We start from the raw sequence: 27,148 nt of genomic DNA, 5'->3' as shown, positions 1-27,148 counted from the left end.
ATTTAGCATTCTGGTGTGTATTCTCTTCTCTGTGCCAAACAAGACACAACTACCCACCTTTGCAAGTAGTTTTGCAGCATTTTGTAGGTATTGCCAGTCTATCCATGTTCCCAAGTTGTTCATAACTCTTTCTTGGATTTTCTCTTGGATTCGTTGGTACGTCTGTGCCTCCAGCTGTAGGCTTTTATTGTGATTCTCCCACTGCAAGGGGCAGGGAGACAGGGAAAGAAAAAATGGCATGAGACGAGAGTACTGCTGCTGTAAAAGCACAAGCTCTAGCAAGCAGAAATTGTAGCAGGGCAGGAGTCCAGCAAGGCAAAACATGCTGTGGGAAGGAAGAACACGGCAGCACCTCCAGTAGCAAGTGGTGGAGGCTATAAACAACAGACTGACAACAGCAAAGAGCAGGGAGCAAACCCAGCTTCTCAGTGGGAATGCCCTCTGGCTGCACAATGACCTTGTGTCTAACAAGATGGAAAGTAAAGGTGATTCCCCTCCTTAAAGGATTTCTATAGAAAGGTCAAGAGCTTAACATTTCACATGAGCCCAGTGAACTCCAACATCCGTGTGCACATTGTAAACACAGTCACTTCCCAAAGCCTGTTGGTCTGGAGAGCCAGGAATGAACACATTTATTTTACCACAGAACTTGGCTCATGGTGTGAAGAATAAACTCTTTTTAATAGGGAAACTGAAATGCAGCAGCATTTAATCTTTACCATGTTTTTCTCTAGAGATGCTGCTCTAGAATTGCACTGTATGGCCAGGTGCATCGAGCCTGCTGTGTGGACAGAGATGCTCTGACTGCAACTTTTAGAAATGTGATTACATGAAATTTCATAAAAACTTTGCTATAAGCAATGGAGTTTTGAATTTGGCAGAGTTTATACTGGTTTTGTGTCTATAAAGACACACCACAAGGAACTGAAGTTCCACAGTCCTGGAAGGAAATGATTGGAGCAATATCTATCTACTGCAGCAGCACTCAGCCTGCAGGATAATGCTTCAGTGGCACAGGTAATTCTCTTGCACAAGAGAATACAGGGAGTTAGTATGATTTGCTTTGGGTATGACATTACTGGTTTGAATGGAACTCATAGGGTGGGACTGAGTGAAAAACAATGGGGCCTGAAAATTCTTCACAGATTCTCTTTGGGGGTGTTTCTTCCACGGAGATTGCTGGCAATGACCTTTGCACCAGGCAGGGAGCATTAAAAGGCTACAGCAGCTCTGGCCAAGGAGATGTCTCCTACCCTCTCAAAATAGAACAAGTACTTCTTAAGGGCCTCCCTGGCCTGTGCTTGCTGACTCTGGTTTACAATATCAGGATTCTCTTTGTACCGACTGCATTCGTAGTACTCGCTGCCGTGAGTCTTCCAGTCTCCCAGACACATCCAGCAGAAGTCTGTAGAAAACAGTGAAAAACCCACTGTGATGCACAGGGAAAAAAACCCCAAAAACTCAAGAGAATGAAGAGACACAGCCTTTTTGTTTTCAGGTATTTCTGCTAAGCCAAGAAACAGACATTTTGTGTCATCTTGCATAATGGAACACAACAGGGAGGCAAAAATACAAGCCTGGCTTGAGGATTTTCATTTATAGCCTCCCATGCAACTATGGGAAGTAAATCCTGAAGTGCTGCATCCTGCACACTAAGACCAACAGGCAGAACTGTTCTTGTGCTCTGCAACAGGCTCCCACTCTAGACAAAAGAAGAGGCAGGCTGCAGTCTTATTTGTGAATTGTATCCCCCCCACCACTGGCATACTGCCCCATGCAGACCTCTATCTGAACAAAATACGAACAATCAAACCCTCAAGTAAACTAAGTCAAGCAAAAGAATGTCTGTCCTCAGTTCTCTTGAGGAGGGAACTACTCAGATAGCCTCAGATATCAGTGGTTTATGACACTTCAGGTAAGGAGCCACTGAACTGGGAAGAAAGCAGAGGAAAGGCAGGAATAGCAAAACCCATGTGACAGCTTCCCAGTTTCATAGTGAGGCTGTGAGTGTTCTACTGGGAAGGAAAAAGATGGAGATCGAGCTGCTACAACAGGAATTGCTTCTGTGTTACTCATAGTAAGAGACTGAAATTTGTATTCCCAGAGTTCACCAGCCTTCTTGAGTACTAGTCACCATGGTACCTTGGCACTTGCCTGCTCACCCTTCTCACAGAGCTCCATCAAAGCACGTCCAGTGCTGCTGAGGGCCCCAAAGCAAAGGAAATGAGAGAGGACAGCAATCTTTAATCATCTTCCAAATAAGGTTCTGATATTATAGTATATCCTAGAAGCCACTTGGAGGGCTGAATACAAACTGTCCAGCTCCAAGGCAACAGAAATTAATTTTACCATGAAAAGATGAGTGCAAGAACAGGCTGTCATTTTGCACAACCACACAATAGGCCAAAGACACTCAGGCTGCTAATTGCACAAGGATGGACTGAAGTCCAACAGATAACGTTACACAGAACAATTCAGAGCTCCTGCAGTTTCATCTGGGTTGAAGCTCATTATTTCCATCACTGAGCAGAAGGTCTTAAGCTGATCTGACTAAATGGCTCAGTTTTGCTAGCATTTTCAGCTGATGACAAATGCAATTACATGGAAAGCATTTAAGACTCTTCTCTGAGATGGATGTCACTGAGATGGAGACCTCTATAAAATGGACATGTGAAGGAGAGGGAGCCAAACCAGCACTGAGTAAGAGCTCAGCTGAGATCATAGCCAGTGAAAAAGAAAAATAAATAAAGCTGTCAGACAAGTTTGCAATTAATATCCTTATATTCACCTTCTACTAGGGAAAAAAAAAAAAAATCAATGTTTGCAATTTGTCTTCATATCACACACACCAAAAAAAAAAAAGAAAAAAAAAAAAAGAGACGAGAACATCACCACTAACAAACACTGCAGAGAAAACTGCTTCCAGATCCTACTTACCATGTTTGCATTTGGAGCATTGCTGAAAAAGAAGAGACAGGAGACACTGGTTAGTGGAAAGTGGGGGAAGAAAATATTCTGCTTAGAACAAGAAAGGTCTGACATATTCAGGGAATTGCTTACCATGTGATTGCAGCCTCCATTCTTTTCAATACAGATATTGCACTTGGGACACTGCAGAAACAGAAGCATTTGTTAGATCCATTCTGTCTTTAGCAGCCTGCTGGAGAATGATAGCACTTGCATGATTATTCCCCTCCTTTTTTTTTTTTTTTCTTTGCATATGTGTATATGAAACTAATAACATAGTTAGACCCTGCCTCCCACCCATTCCCAACAGCTCCCTGTAGAAGAAGGCAGGATGGCAAAGTTAGGGAAGTTACACTGCAGCACTGCACTGCTTGCTCAAGAAAGGAAATTTGCTGTTATTACTCCCTGAAAAACAGAAGGTCCCACTGAGTTACTGTTTAGCAGTTGCTCAGGCATAAGGACATAAGCAGTTCTCATATGACAGTAGCTTCCACAGCTACTTAAGACTACAAGATAATCAGCATTATATCCTGCCTTCTGCAGCCCCTAATAGATGACAGCTTAGCTAGCTGCACTGAAATCTGGCTGAACACAGTGAAAGCTGCACTCCCCTTTGCTCCACTGATGTTCTGGAGTGTCAAGGTTAGTGACATTTTTTGGGTTGTGTAAGTACAAAGGAGAAAGTGAGTTTTGCTGCTCTTTACAAATTTTAATGGCAGGCAAAAACTGTGCCAGGACAACGCTCAACATAAGAGCCTTATTTCTACAGAGCAGCATAGCAGAAACACCACCACCACATGCTGACACCTTCTCCAGGGGAAGAAGAGAATTTAAGTTATCTTAACACTGTCACAACTGTCATTCGTTATGACAGAACAAATGCCACAAAACCCCTAAAAGACATGAGAAGTTCAAATCAGCAGATAGCTAACCTGGATGATAAAGCTAGCATATTTATAACCTTTAAAGACAAATCTATAGGTAAGTACACAATATTTAATACTATTTTTTGGGTCTAAATCTACTAGAAGTACTTTAATTTACAGACTTCATCTACCCTATTTTGCTGTCCTTGCCAAATCAAGTCTCACCTTCCAGTTAACAGCATTCCACAGAGTTGCTCAGGTTTAATCACCACTAGTGCCTTATTTGATACTGACTCTGCACTTGCTATACTCCCTCTTTCCACTTTAAATACATCTCCACTGATCATTTCAAGTAGTCACAGTTCTTGTGCCAGAGGGAGGACAGCACTTCTGGCTGCCAAATACATTCACACCAGGTCTGGAATAAGGACCATGAGGTCCTTACTGCAGGAGAGCAGCTGGACTTCCCAAATAACATAGTCCCAAGGCACTTGCTTGTGTTCTATCGCAGTCCCTGGGAGCTGTGAGAATCTGCAGTTTGTGAAAAAGCAGCACACAATGCTATGTACATATAGAATTGTATCTTGTTCCCCAGGCAGGGCTAGAGGACAAGGAAAAAACACGCAGGTGCTGGTCCTTACATCTTTAGTGTGAGCACTGATGTAGTTGGCTGTTTCGGAGTCATCTGCACACTTGGTGAGCCATTTCCGAATGGTAGCACAGTCTGTGGGTGCGTGGTACATCTGCCGACATTTAAAGCTTAATAGGGGAGAAAAAAAGGAAAAAAGAAGACATTGATTTCCAAGGAAGTGACTCAACAATTGAGGTTTTCCTGATCACAGGAATCTGGGAGGCCAGGTGAGAGTAAGAAGCACAAATGCGCTTGTGCATTACCAGAGTGGGAAGATCAAAGCTGAACTCCAGTAAACGCCCACCCTCTGTATATCCTGTCTCTGAGGCCTGACATATCTCCTCCCTTCACTCTGCTCTAACATGGCTGCAGAGGCTTGGGGCAGAGCAGTGACTTTAAAGTAGTTTGACCCCAGCCGTAGGTGTCAGGCATCTGCATTAGCATGACCTGACCAGTCCAAGTGAGTAAGGGCCATTTGCATGGAGATACTGGTAAACTGGCTTTGAAAACCAGTTGCATTGTGCTCTAGAGACATTCCCATCAGCAGTGATTCTGGAGACCCAGGAGCAGAAAGCAGTCCTGCAAGCTATCTTTTTCCTTTGGTGCCATACACATCTGGAGTCAGACACAGAACATCAGTGTTTCTATTCAGCAGAAATGTATTCCTGCATGAGCTTCAAAATACACCAGACACACTGGAAGCCAAATACTTGTAATAAACTTACAAATTCAATACCAGCAGATAGCAGTGAGGCCTCCACATCAATTACCAGAATATATAGCAGTCACTATGTCTGTATCAAAATTTGTAACCTAGCCAAAAGATGAGAACCCCTTGTTTAACTCAAAGCTCTGTATTCCCTGGTTGTCAGAACACTCAACTCCCAAGGAGTTTAGGGAGCGAGGGGACGGCTGACCACCTACGAAAGTCAGACCAAAGTGTCCAATTACTCAAGCTAACTCAAGTTACAAACAACTCTAGCAAAGCATTTGAGATGTCTCCACACACTGAACCTGCTGGCAAGCATGTAAGAGTCACTCTAATGACAGCACACACTTTCCTTGTGATGTTTAACCTTTTCTGTTTCTTACCAGAAGACCTCATTGCAACGATTGCACTGCACTCGCCGGGCTTTTGGCTCTTGTACCTGTATCACCATGGGACAATCTGCACCAGGACACAGCTGCAGCTGATAATGGCTCTGTGAACACACCACAATGGTAAGATCAGCTGTGGGTGCAGGAGAGCATTTTCTATTCAAGTTTAGCCACTCCTCTCCCCAAAAAAGTCAATTATTTCTTACTGAAAGAGAGTGAAAACTGTCACCAGGTCTTGGCTAACAAAACAGATAAAATCTCTTCCTCATTGGAAAAGGGAGTACTACAGTTTCTCTAGAACAGGGAATTCAAATGGAGGGCTGCAGATCCACAACTGTAAGAACCACCAAAAGACACTGCACAATTTTACTCCATTTGAGCTCTTTCCTCGTCCTCTCATACTCTAGCATGTATTCAGCTGTTCTCCCATGGTTCCTTCCCAAAGGGTTGCTTACTAAGGAGAGGTGACATCACCTTCATATTGCTTCAGTGCTTCTTAAGAGTTCTCAGTCTGTTCCCAGAATAATGTTCCACATTTAACCTTAACATCTGCTGCTTTAATTTCAAAAAAAATCACATAAAATGTTATTGCACAAGCCAATCCAGTAGGACTACACTAAGATAAGGGACTTATTTTTCAGAATCCAAAGTATCTGTGCAAGAGCTATGAGGACTTTAAAACTCAAACTGATGCTTGAAGTTCTCAGCTGCAGCATTCTGAGAATTCTGAGGCACCAGCCAAGGATTTACTGGGTGACGTGACAGCCAAATTTACTTTGGCAACCTGCTAGAGCCTTTTGTCAGTGAGGCTGCAAGAACAGCCACATCATGTTTATCAGGTATGGTTTTGCTGCAGTTGCTGCAGTTCTAATCAAAGATGCAAGACACTTCGAACAAAATTTCTGCAAGTGAAATTAGTGAATTCACCCAGGGTATTTAAAACTGAGAAGACCAATACCTCAACATAGTCCCTGAAGAGGTAGCGCCTGTATTTGTCTTTCAGCTCTTCACTAGGCAGCAATGGAAACACAAAGTCTTCTGGTGTCCGAAGCAGGCAGTCCTGAGCCATACAGGAGACCCCTGAGAAAAGAAAGCAACATTTTAGCACAATGCAACTTACACTAAGGAATGAATGCACAGAGAGCATTCCACACAGTTTCCTAGGTGCCATCTGTTATTGTGCAGGAGTGGCACAACTGTGAAACAAGTCTACCAGGGCTGCTGAAAAGCTGAAGCCCAGCTGTCTTCACCAAAAGATGACAGAGCATGTGCATCCAGGACCAGGAAGTGCTTCAATCAATATTCACAAGTTCAGATCTTAAAGCAGAAAATTGTGTGTTACTGCCATGCCAGCATAAAAGAGACTAGGAAAAGCCCCAAACCAACTCTGGCAACTACTGGCTTCTGCCTAAGACAAAGGGAACAGACATTTGCATCCACAAACAGTCCAGGGGCAGTGCAACACCATGAGAGAGACAACTCAAATTGCAGCAATTTGCAGCTTCTAACTTATTACAATCAAGCTTTTGAGATAATGAGGGGAGAAAAGCAGCAAATGGATCTATGGACTTGCACATTTTGTTAGGTTGGAGTAGAGCTCTCCTGGTGATATATGCCAACAATAACCAGAGACTCAGGTAAGTTCAAGTTTGTCACAAATCCTCATCCCTGCTCCATTTTCTCCTTACTGAGATGTTTTAGACCAATTCACCCAGTCATCATCAGAACAGCCAACGTGGCAAACAGATCCAGTACTGTATCTGCCCTGAACTCACCGACTCCAACACCATCCTTGACGAGCACTGTACAGTGCTGCTCCCAGCAGCTACGACAGAACTGGTGCTGACAAGCCAGGGAGAGCAAGTTCTCCTTCCGGACAAACTGCATGCACACTGCACAGTGATGGGAGGAATGTACCATTGCCTGGGAGAAAGACAAAGCAGCATTACAGTGAAAGCATCCCAGTTCTTCCAGAATATTCCCACCTCATCTACAGGCACCTGAGATAAGCCCCAGCCCAGAACTGGTTAATAAGCAGCTGGTGTGTTGAGGTGCTGCACTGCCTCAACACTCAGCCCTTGTCAGGAATCTCACAGAGCACAACAGACTGACACTCACTGAACAGCTCCTGTCTCTAGTCCAGTGCTACTCAGAACTCACCTTCACTTTTCTGGTTCTCACTCTCTTCCTGTTTGTTCTTTGTTAGCTGGGTCAGATTCTACCACAGTTTCACAGGCCCTGGAGAGTAGCTATAGCTGGAAGCAGGCTTAGCAGTGCCCTTTTACTGGACAATGGCTAGCTAAGAGGAGAGGCAACTGAAGGTGCAGCATGTAAAGTATTTATGCAGAGAGAAAAGGGTATTCACAGACCATCATCTCACATCTCTCATCTTCTGCCTATGCTACACTTAGAAAAACCAGCATCATCCCTTCAGCTAGAGGGGATTGAAGGGTTTGTTTCAAGTCAGGCAGAACTCTGCTATTGCTTTACCAAACCACTGGGAAACAGCCTGGAGGTCCCCTTGGGTAGTGCAGAGCTAATCCCTAAACAACAGATCTAGCCTTCAAAACATGAGCCTTCGGCTCACCCCTGGGACCTGAAGAACTAGGTCTAGCACAGAACCATCAAAACCAAGGCTCTGCACTCTGTTAGCAGGATTCTACGTTCCTATTTCTACCTTCACAGAGAAGTCATATAATCACTTTTCATCTACTTAAACCTTTGCTACTCTGAGAAGCTCGTTGGAGACAGCTGTCAGTTTCCACGCCTAGCTCTGCATTCCAGGGACACAGAGGAGCAGGAGCATGATATGCAGCCACATGACCAGCAGAGCTTGTTTTATAGCATGACCACACGAAAAAAGAAATAACGAGACTTTGTTCTAAGTGGCCTCACTTAGAGACCAGAATAAGATTCACCAAGTCTGCAACTGCATTGATTGCCAAGATGAACTGCTCCACCTGAACAGCAAGCACACTGCCTTAAACCTTCACGAGCTGTCCCTCTGAGCTCACTGCTATAGCTTCTTCCTGTAAGGGTCAGTTGTTCTACAGACATTCAGTGTCTGGCCCATCACTCTGCACAACGAGCCAAAGAACAGAGCAACTTGCCCTTTCACATACAAAACAACTGTCATGAACTGCCTAACAAACCAAGTTTGTCAAGACTTAAACCAGCCTTTGAACTCTAATATCTTTCTTCCCAAAATGAAATTACCATTGTAGCAGAGAGTACTTAAGTGATAGCTGATAGAAGATTCAGACAAAACTCAAAATACATGGACAAATTTGCAGGTATAACAAAGATGCTTTTTCTGGACTCTAGGCAGATAATTTATTTTGAGTCCATGAAGCTTACTCCTGTCAGCTGTTTTAGGATTTTCACTCAGATGCCAGAACAGGCTTTTAAAACCTCCCCTCCCCCCAAACCAAAGAGTGTTTCTCAGATGTAATATTTTATCACTCAAAATCTGGCACATGGCAATGTCTTCCTGGGGTAACTGGATTGTACTAAGGCACCCATTGTGAATGAAGCCTGTAAACATGCAACAGGAAGTTTCTATTTAAGGGGAGCTAGGAAAAAAAAAAAAGGGCCTCTAAAGACCTGTGTAGCTCTGACCAAAAAAATACAGGCTGTTGGTTCAAATATTACTACTGACTGGCTCAGTAGCAACACCACTGGGAGATGGGGCTAAAGCATCCCTGAGCAGAGCAGTGCAGCAAACAGTCTCCCCAGGAATACAAATAATAATTAAAAATCACTTTGTTCCAGCCATAGACAAGCTCTGCACACTCTGTGCAGCAAGAGCTTCCCTTGAGTGTCTTTTACAGAGGCAGCAAGATTGGAAAAGGTAGCCAAGCCCATGCAGTCTGCTCCCCTTGTTGTGTACCATCACTCATGCCAAAAAAAAACGAGTTTAATTTTCTTGAGGCAAGCAATTCCTCAACACTAAATGCAAGATAATAACAGAGCTTCTATTTAAACGTTAGACATCTATTGAATGCATTCTCCTTTAAAAAGCAAACCCAGCACTGAGTGAGGGTGTGGACCTGAGTTGACAAAGGGTTAATATGGGACAAACTATGCCATTAGTAATGTAATCCTCCAATGAGGTGGGTCAGAGATGTCTGCCAAGGGAACAGACCGAAATAGTTAGCATACTTACGTGTTTGGATGAGGTGGGCTGAACTCGTGCTTCTACTAGCAACTGGGCAGCATTAGACTTGTGCCTGAAAAGGCAATTGAAGAATGATCAAATCAATTTCTGAATACATTTGCTTTGTTAAATTGATCCTTCTCACCTGAATAAATAATAGACTGTGCAAATGGCAGTGCAGGTTTCAACAAGGAAAGTGGAAACGTGTCCTGTGTGAGGCTCCTTCACAACAGTGAGCTGAGCTCTCATCAACAAAGCTTCATGAGAGTTCCTCCAAAATCAGAAACAGGAACAATACTTCTCCCAGTAACAGAACAACTTTTCCCTCACGCTCCTTTATTTTGCTACAACTCTCTCCCTTCCCCTGAAAAATTCTTGAAGCTAAGATTTTCCATCCACACTGCTAGACCAGTCCTAAGACACTGCCCATAATAAGACACTCCAGTGAGGCTCCTGACTGTCTCCTATTCCCTTGTAAAGTAAGCTATCCTGGTTAGGTCTTACTTTGACTCCAGTCTATTATCTAATTAAAGTATTTACTCTGTGACAGATTATCACCCCTTAGGCTGCTGATAGACAGTTGTCTAGAATGTCTTAAACACATTTTGTTGTTTGTTATTTTCATCGCAGAGAAATATTTGTATCTCAATGAATTCAGAAATAGCAGCACCACTGCTGTGATCGTGCTGTAAAGCCTCCCTCTCCACTAGCATTTTTTAGTTGTAATAGGAACCTTTCATTTCATAATGTCACTTTGTACCAAGGCAGAAGTTCGTGGACCAGATCATCTGCAGAACAGCTTGTAAAGTCATGGCTTCAGAAGCAAATCCTTTCCCCAACTTCCTCTTGTTTAAATCTCATTAGTTAACCTGCAGAATTGCCCTGAGCTGCTATGCAGGAATCTCACTCTCCATGTTCCCCAGAGAAAAGCTTTCACAGGATGCATGGTAACCAACAAGCCAGTTAACAAAGATGCTGCAATGATATCCATGCACGAGATGCCTTTCCCATACGTTCCCTGAATGAAGTTCCTGGCTACAGGGCCAAAAATGGCATGGCAGAATGAATCAGACTGATATGCTCTCTATTTTCAGACAATGTTCAGTTCCAAGCCAGTATTTTCTGAAGGGGCTGCCAGACAGCAGTGCCTCCTGACACACTTCCTGTACATGTTTGGGCAGAGCCCAAACTCTCCCTTTGAAATCAGTTGGAGGACTTCATTACAGTGAGACTGAGCAAGCAATAAAGGGGTTGCACTTCTCAGTTCTCTCATGCCATCTCCTGCCCTCCAAATGCTCATCAGCTTGGAAAAACCCCATCACTTCTGTTCAGAAAGAGCAAAACCTGCAATGTGAATGAACTACTAATGAATACATCAGCATAGGTTGAGTGCTCCTTTATGGTTTAGTGCTGATGTGTTCAATCAGAACATCAGGGTTAACTTTCTATCTTTAAAAATAAGTAAATATAGATGCAGCACTCCCAACGTTATCCCAAAGTTTAAGCTAAATGCATCTATGCGGCTCCCGGAATGACAACAATTCCTCAACCTGAAAGACATTAACCAGCACTACCCTCTCCTTGTTTACAAATTCCTTACAGGCAATGCAGCCTCAACAAAACTGGTTTTCCTCTGTTCCTTGGGATGTCTTGTGTGGCTTGCCTTCAGGTTCAAAAGTGCCTGTCAAAAAGACACCTATGGACCACCCTAAGCTCTCCTGCAAAGCAAAGGAGAAAAGCACTAAGTACAGAAGAGGCAAGACTATTTATACTTACCTTTCCAAAATCTCTGAGATTTGCCAGTGGAAACTAACTAATACTAGCTTTGCAACAGCATGTGATACCTAGGTGGAAAAAAAAAAAAAAAAAAAAAAAAAGAAGTCAAGTTAGGCATGTTTTGAGGCCACACCTATGGCTTAGGACTATGATCTTCTTATAAGACTACCAAATTGTACAAACTCAGTACAATATCCCAGTGATGCTCAATTCCCACTTATTTAAATACTAGACAATGCTCACAGCTGGTGCACCTGTAATCCACAGGTTGGAATGAAGCATGGACGTACACAAACTAACTCAGACAGTCACAACAGCACAGAGAGGAAGGAATCAAGAATCCACTGGATTAGCTTAACTGCTCACAGAAATCCCACATCCATTGCTGACTCTGGCTGTCACTTGAGAGGCCCAGATCAGACTGGGATCAGGGTCCTCAGTAAGTATGCAAATTGGGAACTGCAGGGTAGACAGATACCACTTACTGAGCTGAAGAAGCAGTAACAAGCTGCAAAGGCAGGTATGCTGTGACAGCAAAGGGTAGGAGGGGAAACCAAAACATTTTCCCCCAGCCTTCACTGTAGAGAAGGAAGTTGAACATTGGACTGGAATAGGAGGATGGAAAGCTACTCTGACAGGAACTATGTCCATCCAGAGTTGCTTGCATTATGTGGACTCCTGGCAAGCCCTAGCACAGTCTGTGCCAGCCTGAGCACCCTCTAGAATACACTTAAAGTCATTTTACAAGGACATAAATGAACAAGTTCTCCTTTGGTTCCATGTATTAGTTTATTTCAGAAGAAAACAGACTGGTCTGCTATCAGAAAAAGTCACATTCCCACCAAGACCATAGGCATCTGCTGAGTTGCTGGATCTTAAACCTGTCTCTTGATCTCTTCACACCTTTAACAAGACCATGGAGTTCAAACAAAGCAGGTCTCCTACAAACAAGACGCCTAATTCCAGGAGGATCCAGAAGGCTCACAAGTCCTCCCTCCTCACTCCTCTCTATGCTAGGAAGCACCCAGGCAAGCCCAGGGGTCCATAAATGCTACAAACACTTTTCTGGCATTAAAGGGTTCTACCTCCCACACTCCAAGACAAGCTATCACCACAGCACCTCACTCCCTACTATACACACAGAAAACATAACTCCTTCCATCCTAGCTGCAGGAAGTGCCCTCCCCCCCTCCCTCCCCTAAAGAAGCTGCCAGTCTCAATCATCAGCTGAAAAACCATAAACATTCTTGAATCTTCTACAGGTGAATCACAGGATTAGACCTACTGGTAACACAGACACCCTGCAGCCTCAACACAAGTAAGGAAAACCAAGCAATGGTCACTACTGCTACAAAACACATGCTCTGCACACCTAGGGAATGCATATTCATTACTCTTCTAAATCCACCCCACCGAAGAGGTGAAGTTTCACAACATAAGTGACCTATTCCTGACACGTAATACTGTCCTAGACCTGAACTGGCATTTGTCAGTACTGAACAGCTGGTTCACAATGCAGCTGGGGTTTTTACTTGACTTATCCACCTCTACTTTCAGATTTGTCCACTTTTCTGACCAGTAGGAAATCTCAGTAATAAAAGAGTAATTTTCAGTGCTCAAATAATCATTTTTCTAGAAGAACTGAAGCATTAGCTCATGCTGTGTAAAATCTGGTTTGTCATCTTCCTCGTCTTTACCAGCAATGTAACCCTGAGAAAACAAAGGTTGCCCAGGCAGCCCTCCCTGCCAGCACAGAAGCCAGCAATCAGATGGAGCATGGCACATGGCTCCTGCTGACAACACACACAGCCTGCTCCAGTCTGTATGGGTGAAATGTTGCTGCCAGCCTCAGATGTTGTCTTAAGCCCTTAGCCTGGCAGACACAGAAAGACATCTTTGACTTGCTTGTGGAAGGAAGGTATCTGCATTTCAGGTTTTCAAAACAATCAAGAATCAGGAATGCGGTCTCTACAAGACTGGCTTCCTGAAAATGCAAACCAGATGCTAATGAATCATTCTCAAACAGTAATGAAATTATTTCTCAGTAGCAGTAAGAAAGAACTATGAACCTGACAAAAAAGAAACCAAAATAATAAAACCACGCCAGATTTAAATGGGAACTTCATTTGTAACACATGAAAATGAGTATTCTTCAGTTGGATTTTCAGAGCCTGAGGTGTAGCATCCATTGCAGCACCATGTATCCATGGACTCCATGAAGTTACTTGCACCCAGACGAGGAACCAACTACATTGAAGAATGAAGATGTGCAGTAAGAGAAATATAAATACCAGTATACACATTTTTGAACTCCAACTCACCTAACAGAATAACTATAAATCTAACAGACTCAAATGCTTTTGAATCAAATTAATTGTCAGGCAAAACAGAGTTAATGCTCCAGAAAAATGACAGATTAACAGATCCAGAAAATAACAAAGCTTTTGTGACCATTCCTATTTTCCTCCAAATGGCAGCACTAATTGTATCAGCTGTAGTGCTGATTTTATTACTTTCTTCATAAAAGCACCCAAAAATAAAACATCTTCAATTCATAAAGCCAGGTTCATGACATGAGTCTACTTTCGTAAAAGCCCTGAAACAAAAAAGTTTCTGACACTACCTAAATGGAGTGCATATGATCTTGCAACAAAGAAGCCCCTGAGTCAATCAGTAGCAGCAACGTACCCACAGTTAGCAGACTGTGGCATGGAAGTAGTAGTTCTTACATGGTAAAGATAGACAGCATTCAAACTGTAAGAAAGAGGGATGGGAGAGGAGCAGATAACTGATGAGGCTGCGACAATGTCTACTGAGTGGAGTCTCACCACAGTACAGTCTTATTTTCTGCTCACCAACACGAAGACTAGTAATTCAGAAGGCAAATGTGAATACCAACAGGGACCAACACTACTGGAGAGGTTCAAGAAAACAAGCATGGGAAGAAAAACAAGTGTTTAACAAAAGCCTGCTTCTATTGACTAGCAGCACTCCCCAGCCTCTTCAGTGACTGTAAGTTCACATTGAGTGAACTACTGCACCCACAATAGCATCCCAGAACTACTGAAGGATTTCTTTGCAAGCACGAGCCAAACCAAGCTGAGCACAGAAACACACTGCAGTCTGAAGTCTGATCCATATGTACCCAATTCATTACCTTGCAGGGCTGGAGAAGCACTGTACAGAAACAGATACTGCTGGCTGAACTATTGTTAGAAGACATTGGTACCCCCTTCGTATGCAACCACTGCTGCCTCACAGCTTAGGAAATAAGCCTTGGTAGCTGTTCAGGCACAATGTCCTATGCAGCATTTCCTGGACAGATACAAGTTTCACACAGTGAAAGATCTCAAGCTTATAAAACATGTCAGAAAGAGTTATGATTCCATCCCCTATCAAGAATCTCATGTTATCCAGCAACAATACAGCTTTGTCTCAGGAAAAAAAAAAAAAGGCAAAAAAAGCCTTTGAAAACTGTCAGCTTTGTTGAAACTTTCCTATTCTACTTCAGAATACTAACACCAAAAAAAGATTGGGAGATAGCCCACTTGGTGTCTTGCTGGTAACAGATCAATTCATTAAAATACTTCTACATACCACAATGCAGAAGGGAATGCATATTCTAGGTGTTGCACTTCTATTTTAGTTTCTGTCTTAAAGTGATGAATTATGCCAATGTTTCTGCATCACTTGACTTCTCCAGAGCTCTTCTAGCTTCGCTTAAATTTATTAAAGTTTAGAAGGTGTAAGCTGAAAGCACTAGTCATGCAAAAAATTTCCTTTCTTTCCCTCATTCGCGTTACTCCATTTTCTCACCATCATCTTAAAACGTTAAGATCAAAGATCAGCAGTCCAAATTCAAACCTGGAAAATTTCTCACTGAAGACTAGGCTTCTTTCTTCACAACAGGACAGCAAAGCTGAAGAGAGAAGATTTTCACCCAATCTGCGATTTCCAGCTTCACCTTAAAACAGGAATTCGGTCACCTCAGAAGCCTTTTCCAAACCTCCATCAGCTTAACTCTGACTTACCAGTGATAGAAGGCTGCCGATTGCCAGAAATAGTCACCAAACGCTGATGTTTATCACTGCACTGGGAAAGGGGCACAGTGTCAACGCACACAGGAAGGATGCCAAGGGGAAGCTGTTCTGTATAAGACTACAGGAGTTGTAAAAGAAGTCTAAAAATTTACACAGTGCTGGACAAAATTAGATTCTGAAAGTAGAACGCAGGAGTAATGCCATCACATTAAACACACATCTATTCATTTTCTATCTCCATTTATCTCCTGAGTTCTTTATACTCCAAGATAAGCAAAATTCTCACATTTCTGAAGTGTGTGAGAGAGTCTGGCACTCTTTAGGGCAAAACAACATCAAAAGAATTTGCAAAGAAGCTCTGCAGGTGCCTTGCTGGGTTTAAAGAGCTCCAAACCAACTATGTCTCAACTTGCTTCCCTAGATAAGCTAAGTTGTTTGAAGAGTTGAAGTTTCATCTCTCTGCGGCAGAAAATCTTTTCAACCTTGCTGCTTTGACAGTTGCTAATTCAGACAGCAATGTTTCCTAAAAGCTCAAAACCCACTGTCTTTAGTAGAGCTTACATTCTACAGAAATTGCTCATGCATATTTATGTTGCATGCATATCTCATGAGTTGATTTCACTTTTCTCCAACGAATGGCCTACTTTTTGGAGGTATGTTTCTACCCTCACTTCTGCAGAGATATGGTATCAGGAATTTAAAACCAAGTATCATCATATGATTCTCAGAGATTCAACTGAGAATGAGCTGGAGATGGTATGATTTACTCCGAGCCAACATCCCATGGCTTTGCAGCAAGCTGACAATCCCTGTCAGACCAGGGTTGCACTGAAATGTCTGGCTGAGACGAACACCAACCAGGCATAAAGAAACACAGCTTCCATTTCTTGTCTTTCCCCTAATCAAAGGATTTTATACAAATAGATTTAAGCAAATAGGATTAATCTTTAGAAGCCTTTCTTTTAATCCATGAACAGTTTTACTTAGTTCTACAAGGAAAGGATGAACTCGGAAAAGTATTACTTTGTGTGTTGCACCAAAATTTCTGAAAACACACTTTTAAATTCTTTACAACAGTAAAAACACCTCTGAAATTGCTGATAGTGAGCAACTATGGGCAAAACAGAGACTGAACTGAGTTGGTGGTAGAGAAGAGCAACACCTTAGAAAGAAACTATCGTTTGTATTGAATAATTTTGCTGAAGAAAAAAACACCTTCAGACATGTTATACTTAAGGGTACTGAGGTAAATAAAGCAAAGAAATATTAGCAGTTAAGAAGAAATAAAAAGGCAACCAAAAAGCTTTTTTTGGATCACATTTTCTCCTTTGCTTTGTTGTAGCTCTCTTTCAAGCAGACTTCGTATATGCAGTCCTGGTAAAACACTCCTGAGGCTGCAAAGGCTTGAGCTGTGATTAACACCACCTGCCACAAAACACCCCAAGTGTTTCAAGTCTTACAGCAAAGACCTCTGTATCTGTTAGAAACTTCTGAGCATTAGAAGCTGTTTTCAAAACTGAAATCAAATTATTTTCAGTTGTTACGAAAAACAGACAAAAGTGACAACAAAATCAGACACCCTGGGGTGTTTTTCTGGATTCCATGGAGCTTAAAAAAAGTGACCCCTCCATTTCTAGGTCTCCCTCCCAGTATTGTTTACAATTTGTCTGACAATTCAGCCCCTCTCCTAACTACAGATTGCAGGCTGCACAGGGGGAAAAAATGCAATTTAGAGTCTGCAGTCTTGGTATCATGGAAAGGTCTTGACAACCAGCACTACAGGAGCTCTCCTTCGTCACAGGGCTTTAAACCATATCCTGTCATTCACCCTCTGGCATGCAGAGACCTGGTGTCAGTCTGCAAGTTTAGAAGCATATCGAGGAGGCAGAGTGCAGTTTGAGAATGACAAATACTGCTGGTGTTACACACACCATTGGTGAAGCCATCAGTTCACAACCTAGTTGGCCACACACTGAAGAAAGGGGATCTTGGCTTAAATTCTAACTCCTTCTCCACACTTACACACTGCTTTAATCCACCCGCTCTCCTACACAAGACAGCAACAATTCCAGCTGCAGCTGCCAACAAACAGGATCAGTAGGACTCAGCTAGGAAATCTCAACATACGTATTTCTCAAGCTGTTAGGCTATTCTTCCTGAAGAGATTCAGAACTAAATTATAAAAAAAAAAAAAGGACTTAAGCAAGATAGTATGCCAGAAGGCATTATTACAAAATAGCTACAAGATTCCTTCTCTGAAAGATTTAGTGCGAAAGAAATGCAGCAATAAAGCTGAAAGATGGCACACAGATAGAAGATTGACATGAGACTCCCCAGCTGTACTCACTGCAGCTATTCTTCCTAACACAACATAGTGTCTGAGAGCATCAGTGCCCAGTGGTAGTGGGCACTGTGTTCACTGTGCACTACCAAAACTCCCAGCAGTACAACTCACTGCTGCACATGGCTCAGATCTTGCCTAGGGGCCTACCCAACAAAAGCCAGAAGTGGACAATTCCTTCTGGCTGACAGAAAGGAGGATGCAGAGGGCACTCAGGGAGGAAGTGGTAAGCAGGTAATAACCTGAATCCACAAAATCATGACCAGCAGCTTAGGAGATAGGGCACCCAACTGGATCTGGAAAACACTGGTGTGTGCACACAGACACAGCAGTACACACATGAAGAGCACAGGGCTCAGGTAAGCTTGCAGCAGTCCCAAATAATGCAGCTCTTTACTTGACAGTCCCAGCTCCTAAGGACATTTTTCTTTTATTATAAAAAGATGAAGAGGATGAAGATAAGCTTTGTGAAACAGTTGTTCCCAATACACAACATCACTCATTTCTGCTGCACCATCCTCAATGGGCACAGCACACAAATGTGGCAATGTGCTTCAGCTGTTTCACACCACTCCTGTGATACTGCTGTCCACCTGTGAGCTTGCAACATGAAATCCTGAAGGCCTGTTCTAGCATTTTTAATGACTTGTGTCTTGCCTCTGCCTCCCACCAAGATCATACTCATCAACAGCTGTGAACAGATTTTTCTGCTCACTGCAGTCATACTGGCTGTAGGATACCCTTAAAGCATGAATCACAGAGAAACGTGTGGGCTATAATCAGCCTTCACATTTGTAGCTCATTTTTCTGATCCAGATGAGAATTTCACCAGTCCTGGGAAGTAAATAACACAACTGATTTCTCTCCTCAGATGACTTCATGAAGTTGTCACAAGGTTGCAAGGCCCAGGCTCTCCTTATCTTGCTGACCAGAAGTCTATGAAAACTTGCTCTGCACTTTTTAAAAAAAAAACAAAAAAACAAAAAACAAAACACAACCACCAACCACAACAACAACAAAAAAAGAGCTTTAGAAACCAAAATAAAACACACACTGAAAACAGTTCTGGACAACTTCATACTGGCATCGTGACTCCTGGCCAACAACATTTTTGTATAGAACTTCCAAGATGTTTCCATTTGGGAACAAAAAGCAGGTAAAGGACCAAGGTAAGTCTCAAACGTGTGTGCTCCTAAGGCTTACATCAGACTGGATGTCCCACATGATGTTGGCTTGATGTTAAAGTACAGAAGATGGTAAAGATATAAACCTGCATGTCCTAACTAATCTAAGGTTTACTGGTACTTAGAAATGGTGTGCTATCACTGCCAAACAGCACCAAAGGGGATCTGTGGAGAAGTTAAATTTGCCTATCAGGGGCTACCATTTCTAATAAGTTATATTTAAATATATACTGCTTACTAATATTTACCAGTGCCTGTTCTTATGGGCATTGAACATAACATTTCCAAACCCCACTCTTATGCGGATGCATTTTAGTATTGCAAGGGGCTTTAATAGTTCTAAGGTACTTAGACACAGCTAGTAGTTTATGTCTGCCATTTTATGTTTCATTGAGTCATGATGGCATGAGAAAGGATGACTACACAGCACTGCAGTCTTGGGGGTTGGGGTTTGCACAGCAGTAGAGGGAGGCACGCACGTCGGTGTCCTGACATCTGGCTCTCTGCAGACTTTTTGCACTTGTATTGAACAGGCATTCTGCGAGTGCCAGCTCCTCCGGGTAGAGCTGCCCATACAGGCTGCCAATCTCCATGCACATGACTCTGGATCTGCTAAAGATGGTATTTGAAAAGGACTGCTGCCAGCATTCAGCGAGCAGCTCTACAAACTAACTGTTCTGTGTCAGCACAATTTGAGTGTGTGGAACAGTTTCAGAGGGCCCCGTTTAGAAGAGCAAATACTAAGCGGTTGCGTTGAAAAACATGACATCAATAAGGTGTGCAAGAATACAGGAAAAAGTGGTTTATCTCTGAAAGATCAGTAGTGGTAACATGGACTAACAGGTTCAGTACTATGTCATGAAATCAGATTTTTTTTTTTTTTTTTGCATCTAAGAAGTTTCATTCTTCAAAGATGAAGATGGCTAAAAAAACCTATCACATCAGAAGCTGTTATTTCAAGGAGTAAGGGAAATAAGCTTTTTGCTGTCTGGCAAATATTAGCAGATTACTCACATTAGTGAGCTGAAAACGTTAAGTTCTTCAGTTTTACAACTCCTTTGGTTTTAATGGAAAGACTATAACAGCATCAGTTTCCTGTAAAACACCATGACCATCTTTCCTTGTTACTTTTTAAGTGTAGAAATAGCTTCCTCATGACTGACAATCAGCTTCTAAGAAGACTTAAAAAGTCATGGTAACTTTTTTTTTTTTAATAAAAACTGTTTTTGTAATTGTTTTATCTGGTAGTTTACATCATCAGTTAAAAAAAAAAAAAAAAAGTAAAAAACAGAAAGATCCATCTAAAAGAGAAACTAGTGCCGGTGATTTGGAATATCACAGATATTCCAGACTTGTACAGAAACCTTCAGCAGAGGCAAGAAGTGTCATTCACAAATAAACAATATGACATCATCACACACTTAATTGCTTGCCATTGACAGGGTCAACTTTGTTTATGCAATCGTGGAGTATCGTACTGTTTGTATGCACATAGTGATTCTACTACACCAGACCCGCAATCACTCAGTGATGACTGACAGAGGTATCTTGAAAACAAACTTATTGCTCTACAATTTTAATTCACTATTTTGGAACGATATTGGATTTTAGAGTTATAACTACTTTTTAAAAAGAACTGTTGTAAATTCTGCAGGCAATACATGCCATTCTGCTTTCATGAGTATTGTCCTTAACAAGCATTGACTGTTGGTCAAGTGACCTTCTAAGGAATTAGAAATGATCTGCTTCAATTCACAGGCCTTAAGGTCAGAGAATCAGAGTTTTGGATTTTCTTCTGGCATGTTTCAACAAAGATAAGTCTGTCCTAATTATAGTCTGTGCATTTACTGAACCCTTCACAAACAGCCTCCAGATTAACAGTACTAACCGAGGCACAAACATTTCTTCCTCTTGAAAAGCAGGGATCGACTACTCACTAAAACCAAAATGAGGAGAAATCTTAAGAGTACCATTCATGAAGTCCCTCCAGCTTCTGGGACAACCCCTACTGTAGTTGTAAGGCCTACCACCCAGCACAGTTGGTTGCATCTGCTGCTACCTTGTTTGGACTCTTTTTTCCATTCCAAATTCCCCACCTGGTGAAAAGTCAGAAGGATTCAAGGTAAAAGTTTCCTAACACAGTAAGAGATACGCAGGCATACACCTGCCCGCATGCTGGTTTCATGCTTTTATCAGACTTAACTAATTTTTGTCTCTAATTGTGGTAGATAAAAGCCCAGGGGTTTGTCGACAAGACTGTCACTTTTGGTGCTGCATTCAAATTTCTAAATGCAGGGTGCTCACACCTGACCTGATGATAGCCAGCCAAGCAAGGTTTGTTCACTTGCCTCTTTAGCTTCAGTAGAGCAAGGTCAGCTGTAACTTACAAGGAATGGAAAGGTAGCCAAGAGAGTTTTCAAGGAAGATCACCCTCTACCTTAATGCTTTTGAAAAAATACGATTTCAACCATCAGATTGAAATACCTGAATAAAGCAGTTAAAAAACCCAAATATTGGGGGTTAATGAACAGAGGAAATTAAATACTATTTATTTATTAGCTAATAAAGAGTACAAAATATTGAGGGTTAATGAGCGGAGGAAATGAAACACTACTTAATTATTAGCTAATAAACAGTACAGATTGCAAGTATGAAGACATAAAGCTCTGAATACCTGTTTCTGTACACAACGTCACAGAGAAAAAACACTCAGTACACTCTTCCAGTTTAACTTTCAGAAAGTGAAGTGTCTAAAGACAACAACACACAGTGGCAGAACAATGAAAGATGGCTTTGAACTCATTTATTGCTTTTTTTTTTCCTGTTTTTTAGGAAACTGTATTAGTCCATTTCTTGTGTCAGCAAATTGCTCAGATACCATGTCATGCATTGCCTTCAACACTGCACCTCTTGAAGGCAGTCTTTAGCTTACCCTCATCCTTCCCTTTCAGAGGCAAATAGTCTGCCTTAAATGTGAGCTAGTGCTGAAAAGCACTACGTATCCACTAGCTATCACAAGGTAGAGGAGATGAAATCAACAAAAGGAACTAGCATGCTTCAAAAGAACAACCAACACTGTCCAAAAAACCCCAAGATATTGTAAAAGGTAGTCTTCAAAAGAAAGAAAAAGGGTTTTGAGCTCAAGAAAATTGGAGGAAAGAAGTTAATACAATTCTTACAAAAGTCTGCTTCTGTTTATTTTCCACTAACTTAATGGATATCAATAATGATAACAAATACTTCAACATGTTCTATTCAATTTCCTCTTTCTCTCTGCTTGCTAATTCAAGACAAATTCTTTCCACTACGGTCTGTCTCAGAAATTAACAAAATGACAAGTTTCCTTGCTGGAAAACAGGGGAAGAAAGAAACAAGGTTGCTCAAGTATTGTAAGAAAGGATGCCAGGAAACAAAACCACACATGCTGCACACACACACCAGATTTCCAAGAAAAGTGCAATTCTTGCACCACTCTTGCTAGTGAACAGAGAGTTATGTGGCACTTCAAGAGGCAAAGACATAGTGTGTGGCTTATGAGACCAGAGTTTTTCAGGTTTCTACTCAAATTTATTTTTACCTCCTCCTGCACAAAAATGCATGCCACTTCATTTTCTAGCAAATATGCAGTCATAGTCCTGATAGAAAAGCAACCTTAAAATGCTCTCTCCTTGGGTCATATTTGGAGTGGAATTCAAGCTAGCAGAATGGTATCATCTGGTCAACTATAATATCTGCTCAATATTTGCTCAGAATTCTTGAAAATTTAATTCAACTTTAGAAGCCTGTCTTACAGACTAAAAGTAATGCTTTTGTTAATTTAATTGAAGAGAACAATATGGCAAGGGTCACCTTTTTGAAGGGTGCTCCAGCTGAAGGCAAACAGTAAGGAGCAGAAAAGCTGTTATAAATCTTTACTTAACTGCTAAGAACTAAGAATAACTGGCAGCTGGATCACAAGTGCTGACCAACTACTCGCATTTTTATTTTCCTTTTCCCTCCCTTTTCTGACAATTTGTAGGGAAAAGCAAACATTCAGAGCTCAAAATGTACATTTTTAAGAAATCACAGCTATGAGCGGCAGTCAAGAAAGTAAAAATTTTCTCAGGTGGTGAATGCTGGAAACAAGCACAACAGACAACAAAATCAGCTAGAGACGTAGTAAAAACCATGGCTGCACTTTAGTGCCTATTGTTTACAGCCTTCACAATCCTCAGGCTTTTATGGTTTACAGCCTTCACAATCCTCAGGCTTTTATGGTTTACAGCCTTCACAATCCTCAGGCTTTTATGGTTTACAGCCTTCACAATCCTCAGGCTTTTATGGTTTACAGCCTTCACAATCCTCAGGCTTTTATGGTTCTACTGTCCTATAGGATGCTGATGTGCAAATAAGTATCTATAGATCCCTCTCCTTTTTTTTTAAATTATGTTTGATTCAGACTAAATGAATGGGAATCAAAATCTATCCACTGTGGGTTTTATGTCTTGTGGTTACCTGTCCTGCTTTCAAAGGTTTTTCCAGGGAAGAGTAAGCACCAGAAGATCAGTTACAAAGTAGATGCATTAATAATTTCAACCCAATGTCAACATCTAGAGCTTCAAAAATTCTGCTCTCCTCAGACCTGCACTGTGCCCAAAGCATACTGACAAGGTGGAGAGGAAACTTCCCCTTATCACTAGTCTGCACTAAAGTAATCAGTTGCACAAAAAGAAGGAAAACTTCACAGAAGTCTTATTGAGTATAACACCATGGAGCTGACTCAAGAGTGTGACTCCTTTGTGATGAATTAGTCACCACAAGAGCTGGCAAGTTCATTGTACTTTAATTGCTGTCACTGCAACAGTAGGGTTAATACCTGGCATGACAGCTGATTTATCTGTCTATGATTATTCCCTCAGAACCAACAAAGAAAGGTGGTTTTGTTAGAATTACAGAGTTTTAGCATGTCTCCCTGTCTGTCAGTTATCTTCTCAAACACAGATGTTTTAATCTGTACCATTTAAAATTTGATTTATTTTCTATATATCCGCATTGTTTTAATGCAAAGAGTTACAACTTAGGATTTATGATCATGAAGCTCAGTTCTGTCAAAACAAAATAAAATTGTAAGAGTCAACATTCAGTTAGGAAGATATTTTTTAGGCCCCAGAACAACAATTGTAAACCTTTAAGTCACTTCTGAACCAGGGACCTTCAATAATGTTCCTCCAACCCCACCCCCCCCCATCAGTAATATTGCCACAGCTTTTGTTGCCAACTGTATGCTCAACATTTGCCTTTTCAATCACAGACTTACTTTGCAGCTGTGTTAATGCAGAAACCTTTCCTCACCTTTAGCGTGGCAGCCAAGCTGGCCATGTGTTCATTCAGAGTGCTCTCCGACTCCTTGTAAGTCAGGCAGGTGAACTGATATTCCTCTGGATCAAAGGCATCTGCTCCCTGCTGCTCCACGTCGTTAGCTACCCCATCATAATAATCCTCAATATCCCCAGGATCCTCATCCTCTTCCTCCTCCTCCTCGCAATTAGGGTCATAATCCTCTTCATTGCTGTCAGAGCCCTGGCTGTTCATGTCCACGGACATCTTAATGCCCTGTCAAACTGCAGACCAGGAAAGCAATTGCAGCTTCTTTCTCTCCTCCAAACTTTATCGTTCTTTTGATTTCATCTGAGCTCTGTATCCTAAAGGGGGGAAAAACATTTTTTTTCTGTTGCCTAAGAAATGGTAAGAGAGGCCATGTCAATATCATACAGGTGATCAAACAGCCAGGAACGGACCAACTCAACAGCCCAGCTAAAGAAGATTTTGTTGTGCGCGTCCCTGCTTTGGATCCACTGTGACTCTTGCACCTGCAAAGCCAAGGCTTCTTTTAAAGCCCAGGTCTAGAACCTCAGAGGTTGGCTTATCACACTACGTTCTATCCTTCCCAGCATCCTGTGGGCCCTGAGACTTTTGACATTTGGAAAGTGGCTGCATAACCACTACAGATCTTTTCAGAGATATGACAAAATTTATTACATTGTTTTTACCAGCGGTCTGAAGTGCTGCAGGAAAGCATCATATTCATTTAATCAACAGGAAAAAACACAAACCCCTTAGCTATGACCACAGTAGCTAGAAAGACAACATGTGACTACAACACTGTGTAAGTCCATACTGTTTCAGAATCACAGACGTTAAGTGGGACTTGGGAAAACAGAAGCAGCAAACAGATTTCTCACATACACCCTAAGTAACAGTCTTCCATAACATGTCAAAAGAAATGTGAAATCAGTTAATCCCTTTAAGTATGTTCTATTGGATGTGATGTGGCTTGGGCCTTATATCTGAGGGGAGAAATAAAATTATTCTCTCCTTTTATTCCCTTCCCAACACACATTTGTTACCTTCTGAATGTAGAAATTTATGCTTGAGTGTTGACAGCAGCTATTCAAGAAAAATCAGAGCAGACAACTGTTTTTTTTTTTAAAGATTGTAACTGGTATTGGAAAGTTCACATATTTAACTTTACTTAGCTGAACTACAAACATCTGCTTGAGGTTGCATGAATTCAAGTTCTGTCAGAGCTTGTATCAACCTTGAATCATGGCCATCTCATATCTAGTCACAAATTTCCCTTTAACCAAATAATTTTAGTTTCAAGAGAGAATAGTAAACACAAATTACTTAAAACACTGCTGCAACCTTGTTTTACATATAAAAGCATATACCTAAAATCAAAGCTATGTTTTCCACAAGCAGCACGTGTTGGCTTTCTTAAACATTTACATTACTGTGTTGTTAGCTCTGTTACTCAAATATATTCCCACAGTACCACAATTCCTAGCTACTGGGGAAACCATAATCAAGCTTTAAGAATCCTGACTTTAGAGCACGGGAAATACCAACTATAAATTTTCATAATTTTTTCCTCAACTTGTTTTCTCTTTCCAGAAGCCTTATGAAACAGCACAGAATAACCAGAAAGAGCTGTGCTATACAATTAATTTGAGGCCCTGCAGCAATTTCAGCAGAGAAGCCTCCAGCGAGAGAGGATGAAGGCTAGCAGCTAATTACATTACCCTCTGAATTCTGGCCTCCATTCATTTCATTTGCCTCTCAAATCCTTAGCTATCCACAGCACAAGTAGCACACAAACACTTTATCACACTGCTCCCCATAGAGGGGCAGAGTTCCATATTGGAAGGAGACAGATGTGAATTGTGATTTGACAGACACAAGGCAAACCCATATTGGCCCTCCCTCCTTCTACGCTGCTTAGAGTTCATGATTCTGTTCTGGGCTCAACCTGCATCACACTGACCTCTTGTATAGAGGAAGTAACGAGTCTTTACCTACTAAAACATATGTTAAAGGACTAACTTATTAGAGACTCCAAACCATTGCTACAGAGAGATCATTAGCCCAGTGTGCAACATCTTTGTTCATCCCACCTCAGAGCATCACAAAGTTCAAGCAAGTTCCACCAGCCAGGAAACTTCTCAAACTTGCTCAGATCATCCCACACTCTAGTGAGACAAAAATCCCCAAAACAACACACTAAAAGCTGGGTCCATTTGCTGTCTCAGCACATAGTGAGTCTTGTCCACTATTGTTTTTAGATATCTGAGCAGAATAAGGGGCCTAGCCAGTACCAGTTCAATACCAGTTGTTCGGGAGGGGGTTCAGAAGAGCACAGAGCTGTTTGTCTGTGCCACTAACACACTTATTTGAACAAACAGTGGAACTGTTTGCATGGGCAAATGGGATATATCAAGTAGAAAACAGTCTGTGGATTGGATGGATTTTGTGACTCCTGTCAACATTCTCATTAAGAGCTCACTTCCAGCGTAACTGAATGTCAAATGGGCATGCATTAAGAAAGAGGAGGGCTAAGGTACAAGCTCTGTGGGTAGTGAGGAAGAGAACTCACCTAAAGAACAGCCTAATGCCCTCATTCATAACCAAATCACAAGCTCTCTGAATACAAACTAAGACAAGACACAGTTAATACTTGATAGCACTTGTTTTTAAGCCAATAAAGACATTAAGCTCAAAACAGAGGGTTACAAAAGCAAGGAGTATTTAGATTAAATAATTACCATAATTC

The 27,148-nt window shown here is 41.7% G+C and overlaps 1 protein-coding gene across 1 annotated transcript in view; it reads right to left on the bottom strand.

Moving 5' to 3' along the window:
- The window catches only part of ARIH2 (ariadne RBR E3 ubiquitin protein ligase 2), a 30,981-nt gene that overhangs the window by 2,265 nt on the left and 1,568 nt on the right, over nt 1-27,148 (bottom strand). Inside the window, exons 2-12 of the mRNA XM_054387198.1 lie at nt 24,391-24,740; nt 11,495-11,562; nt 9,728-9,791; nt 7,338-7,485; nt 6,521-6,642; nt 5,557-5,666; nt 4,475-4,592; nt 3,061-3,111; nt 2,938-2,959; nt 1,254-1,405; nt 58-201 (exon numbers count right to left, since the gene is read on the bottom strand). Of these exons, the coding sequence (XP_054243173.1) occupies nt 58-201; nt 1,254-1,405; nt 2,938-2,959; nt 3,061-3,111; nt 4,475-4,592; nt 5,557-5,666; nt 6,521-6,642; nt 7,338-7,485; nt 9,728-9,791; nt 11,495-11,562; nt 24,391-24,642 (1,251 nt within the window). The 5' untranslated portion in view covers nt 24,643-24,740. The remainder of the gene's footprint in view (nt 1-57; nt 202-1,253; nt 1,406-2,937; nt 2,960-3,060; nt 3,112-4,474; nt 4,593-5,556; nt 5,667-6,520; nt 6,643-7,337; nt 7,486-9,727; nt 9,792-11,494; nt 11,563-24,390; nt 24,741-27,148) is intronic.

Source organism: Indicator indicator, chromosome 15, assembly GCF_027791375.1.
Source record: "Indicator indicator isolate 239-I01 chromosome 15, UM_Iind_1.1, whole genome shotgun sequence".
NCBI classification, from domain to species: Eukaryota; Metazoa; Chordata; class Aves; order Piciformes; family Indicatoridae; genus Indicator; species Indicator indicator.
Note: the sequence above shows the minus strand (reverse complement) of the source record. Positions and strands in the feature narration are given on the sequence as shown.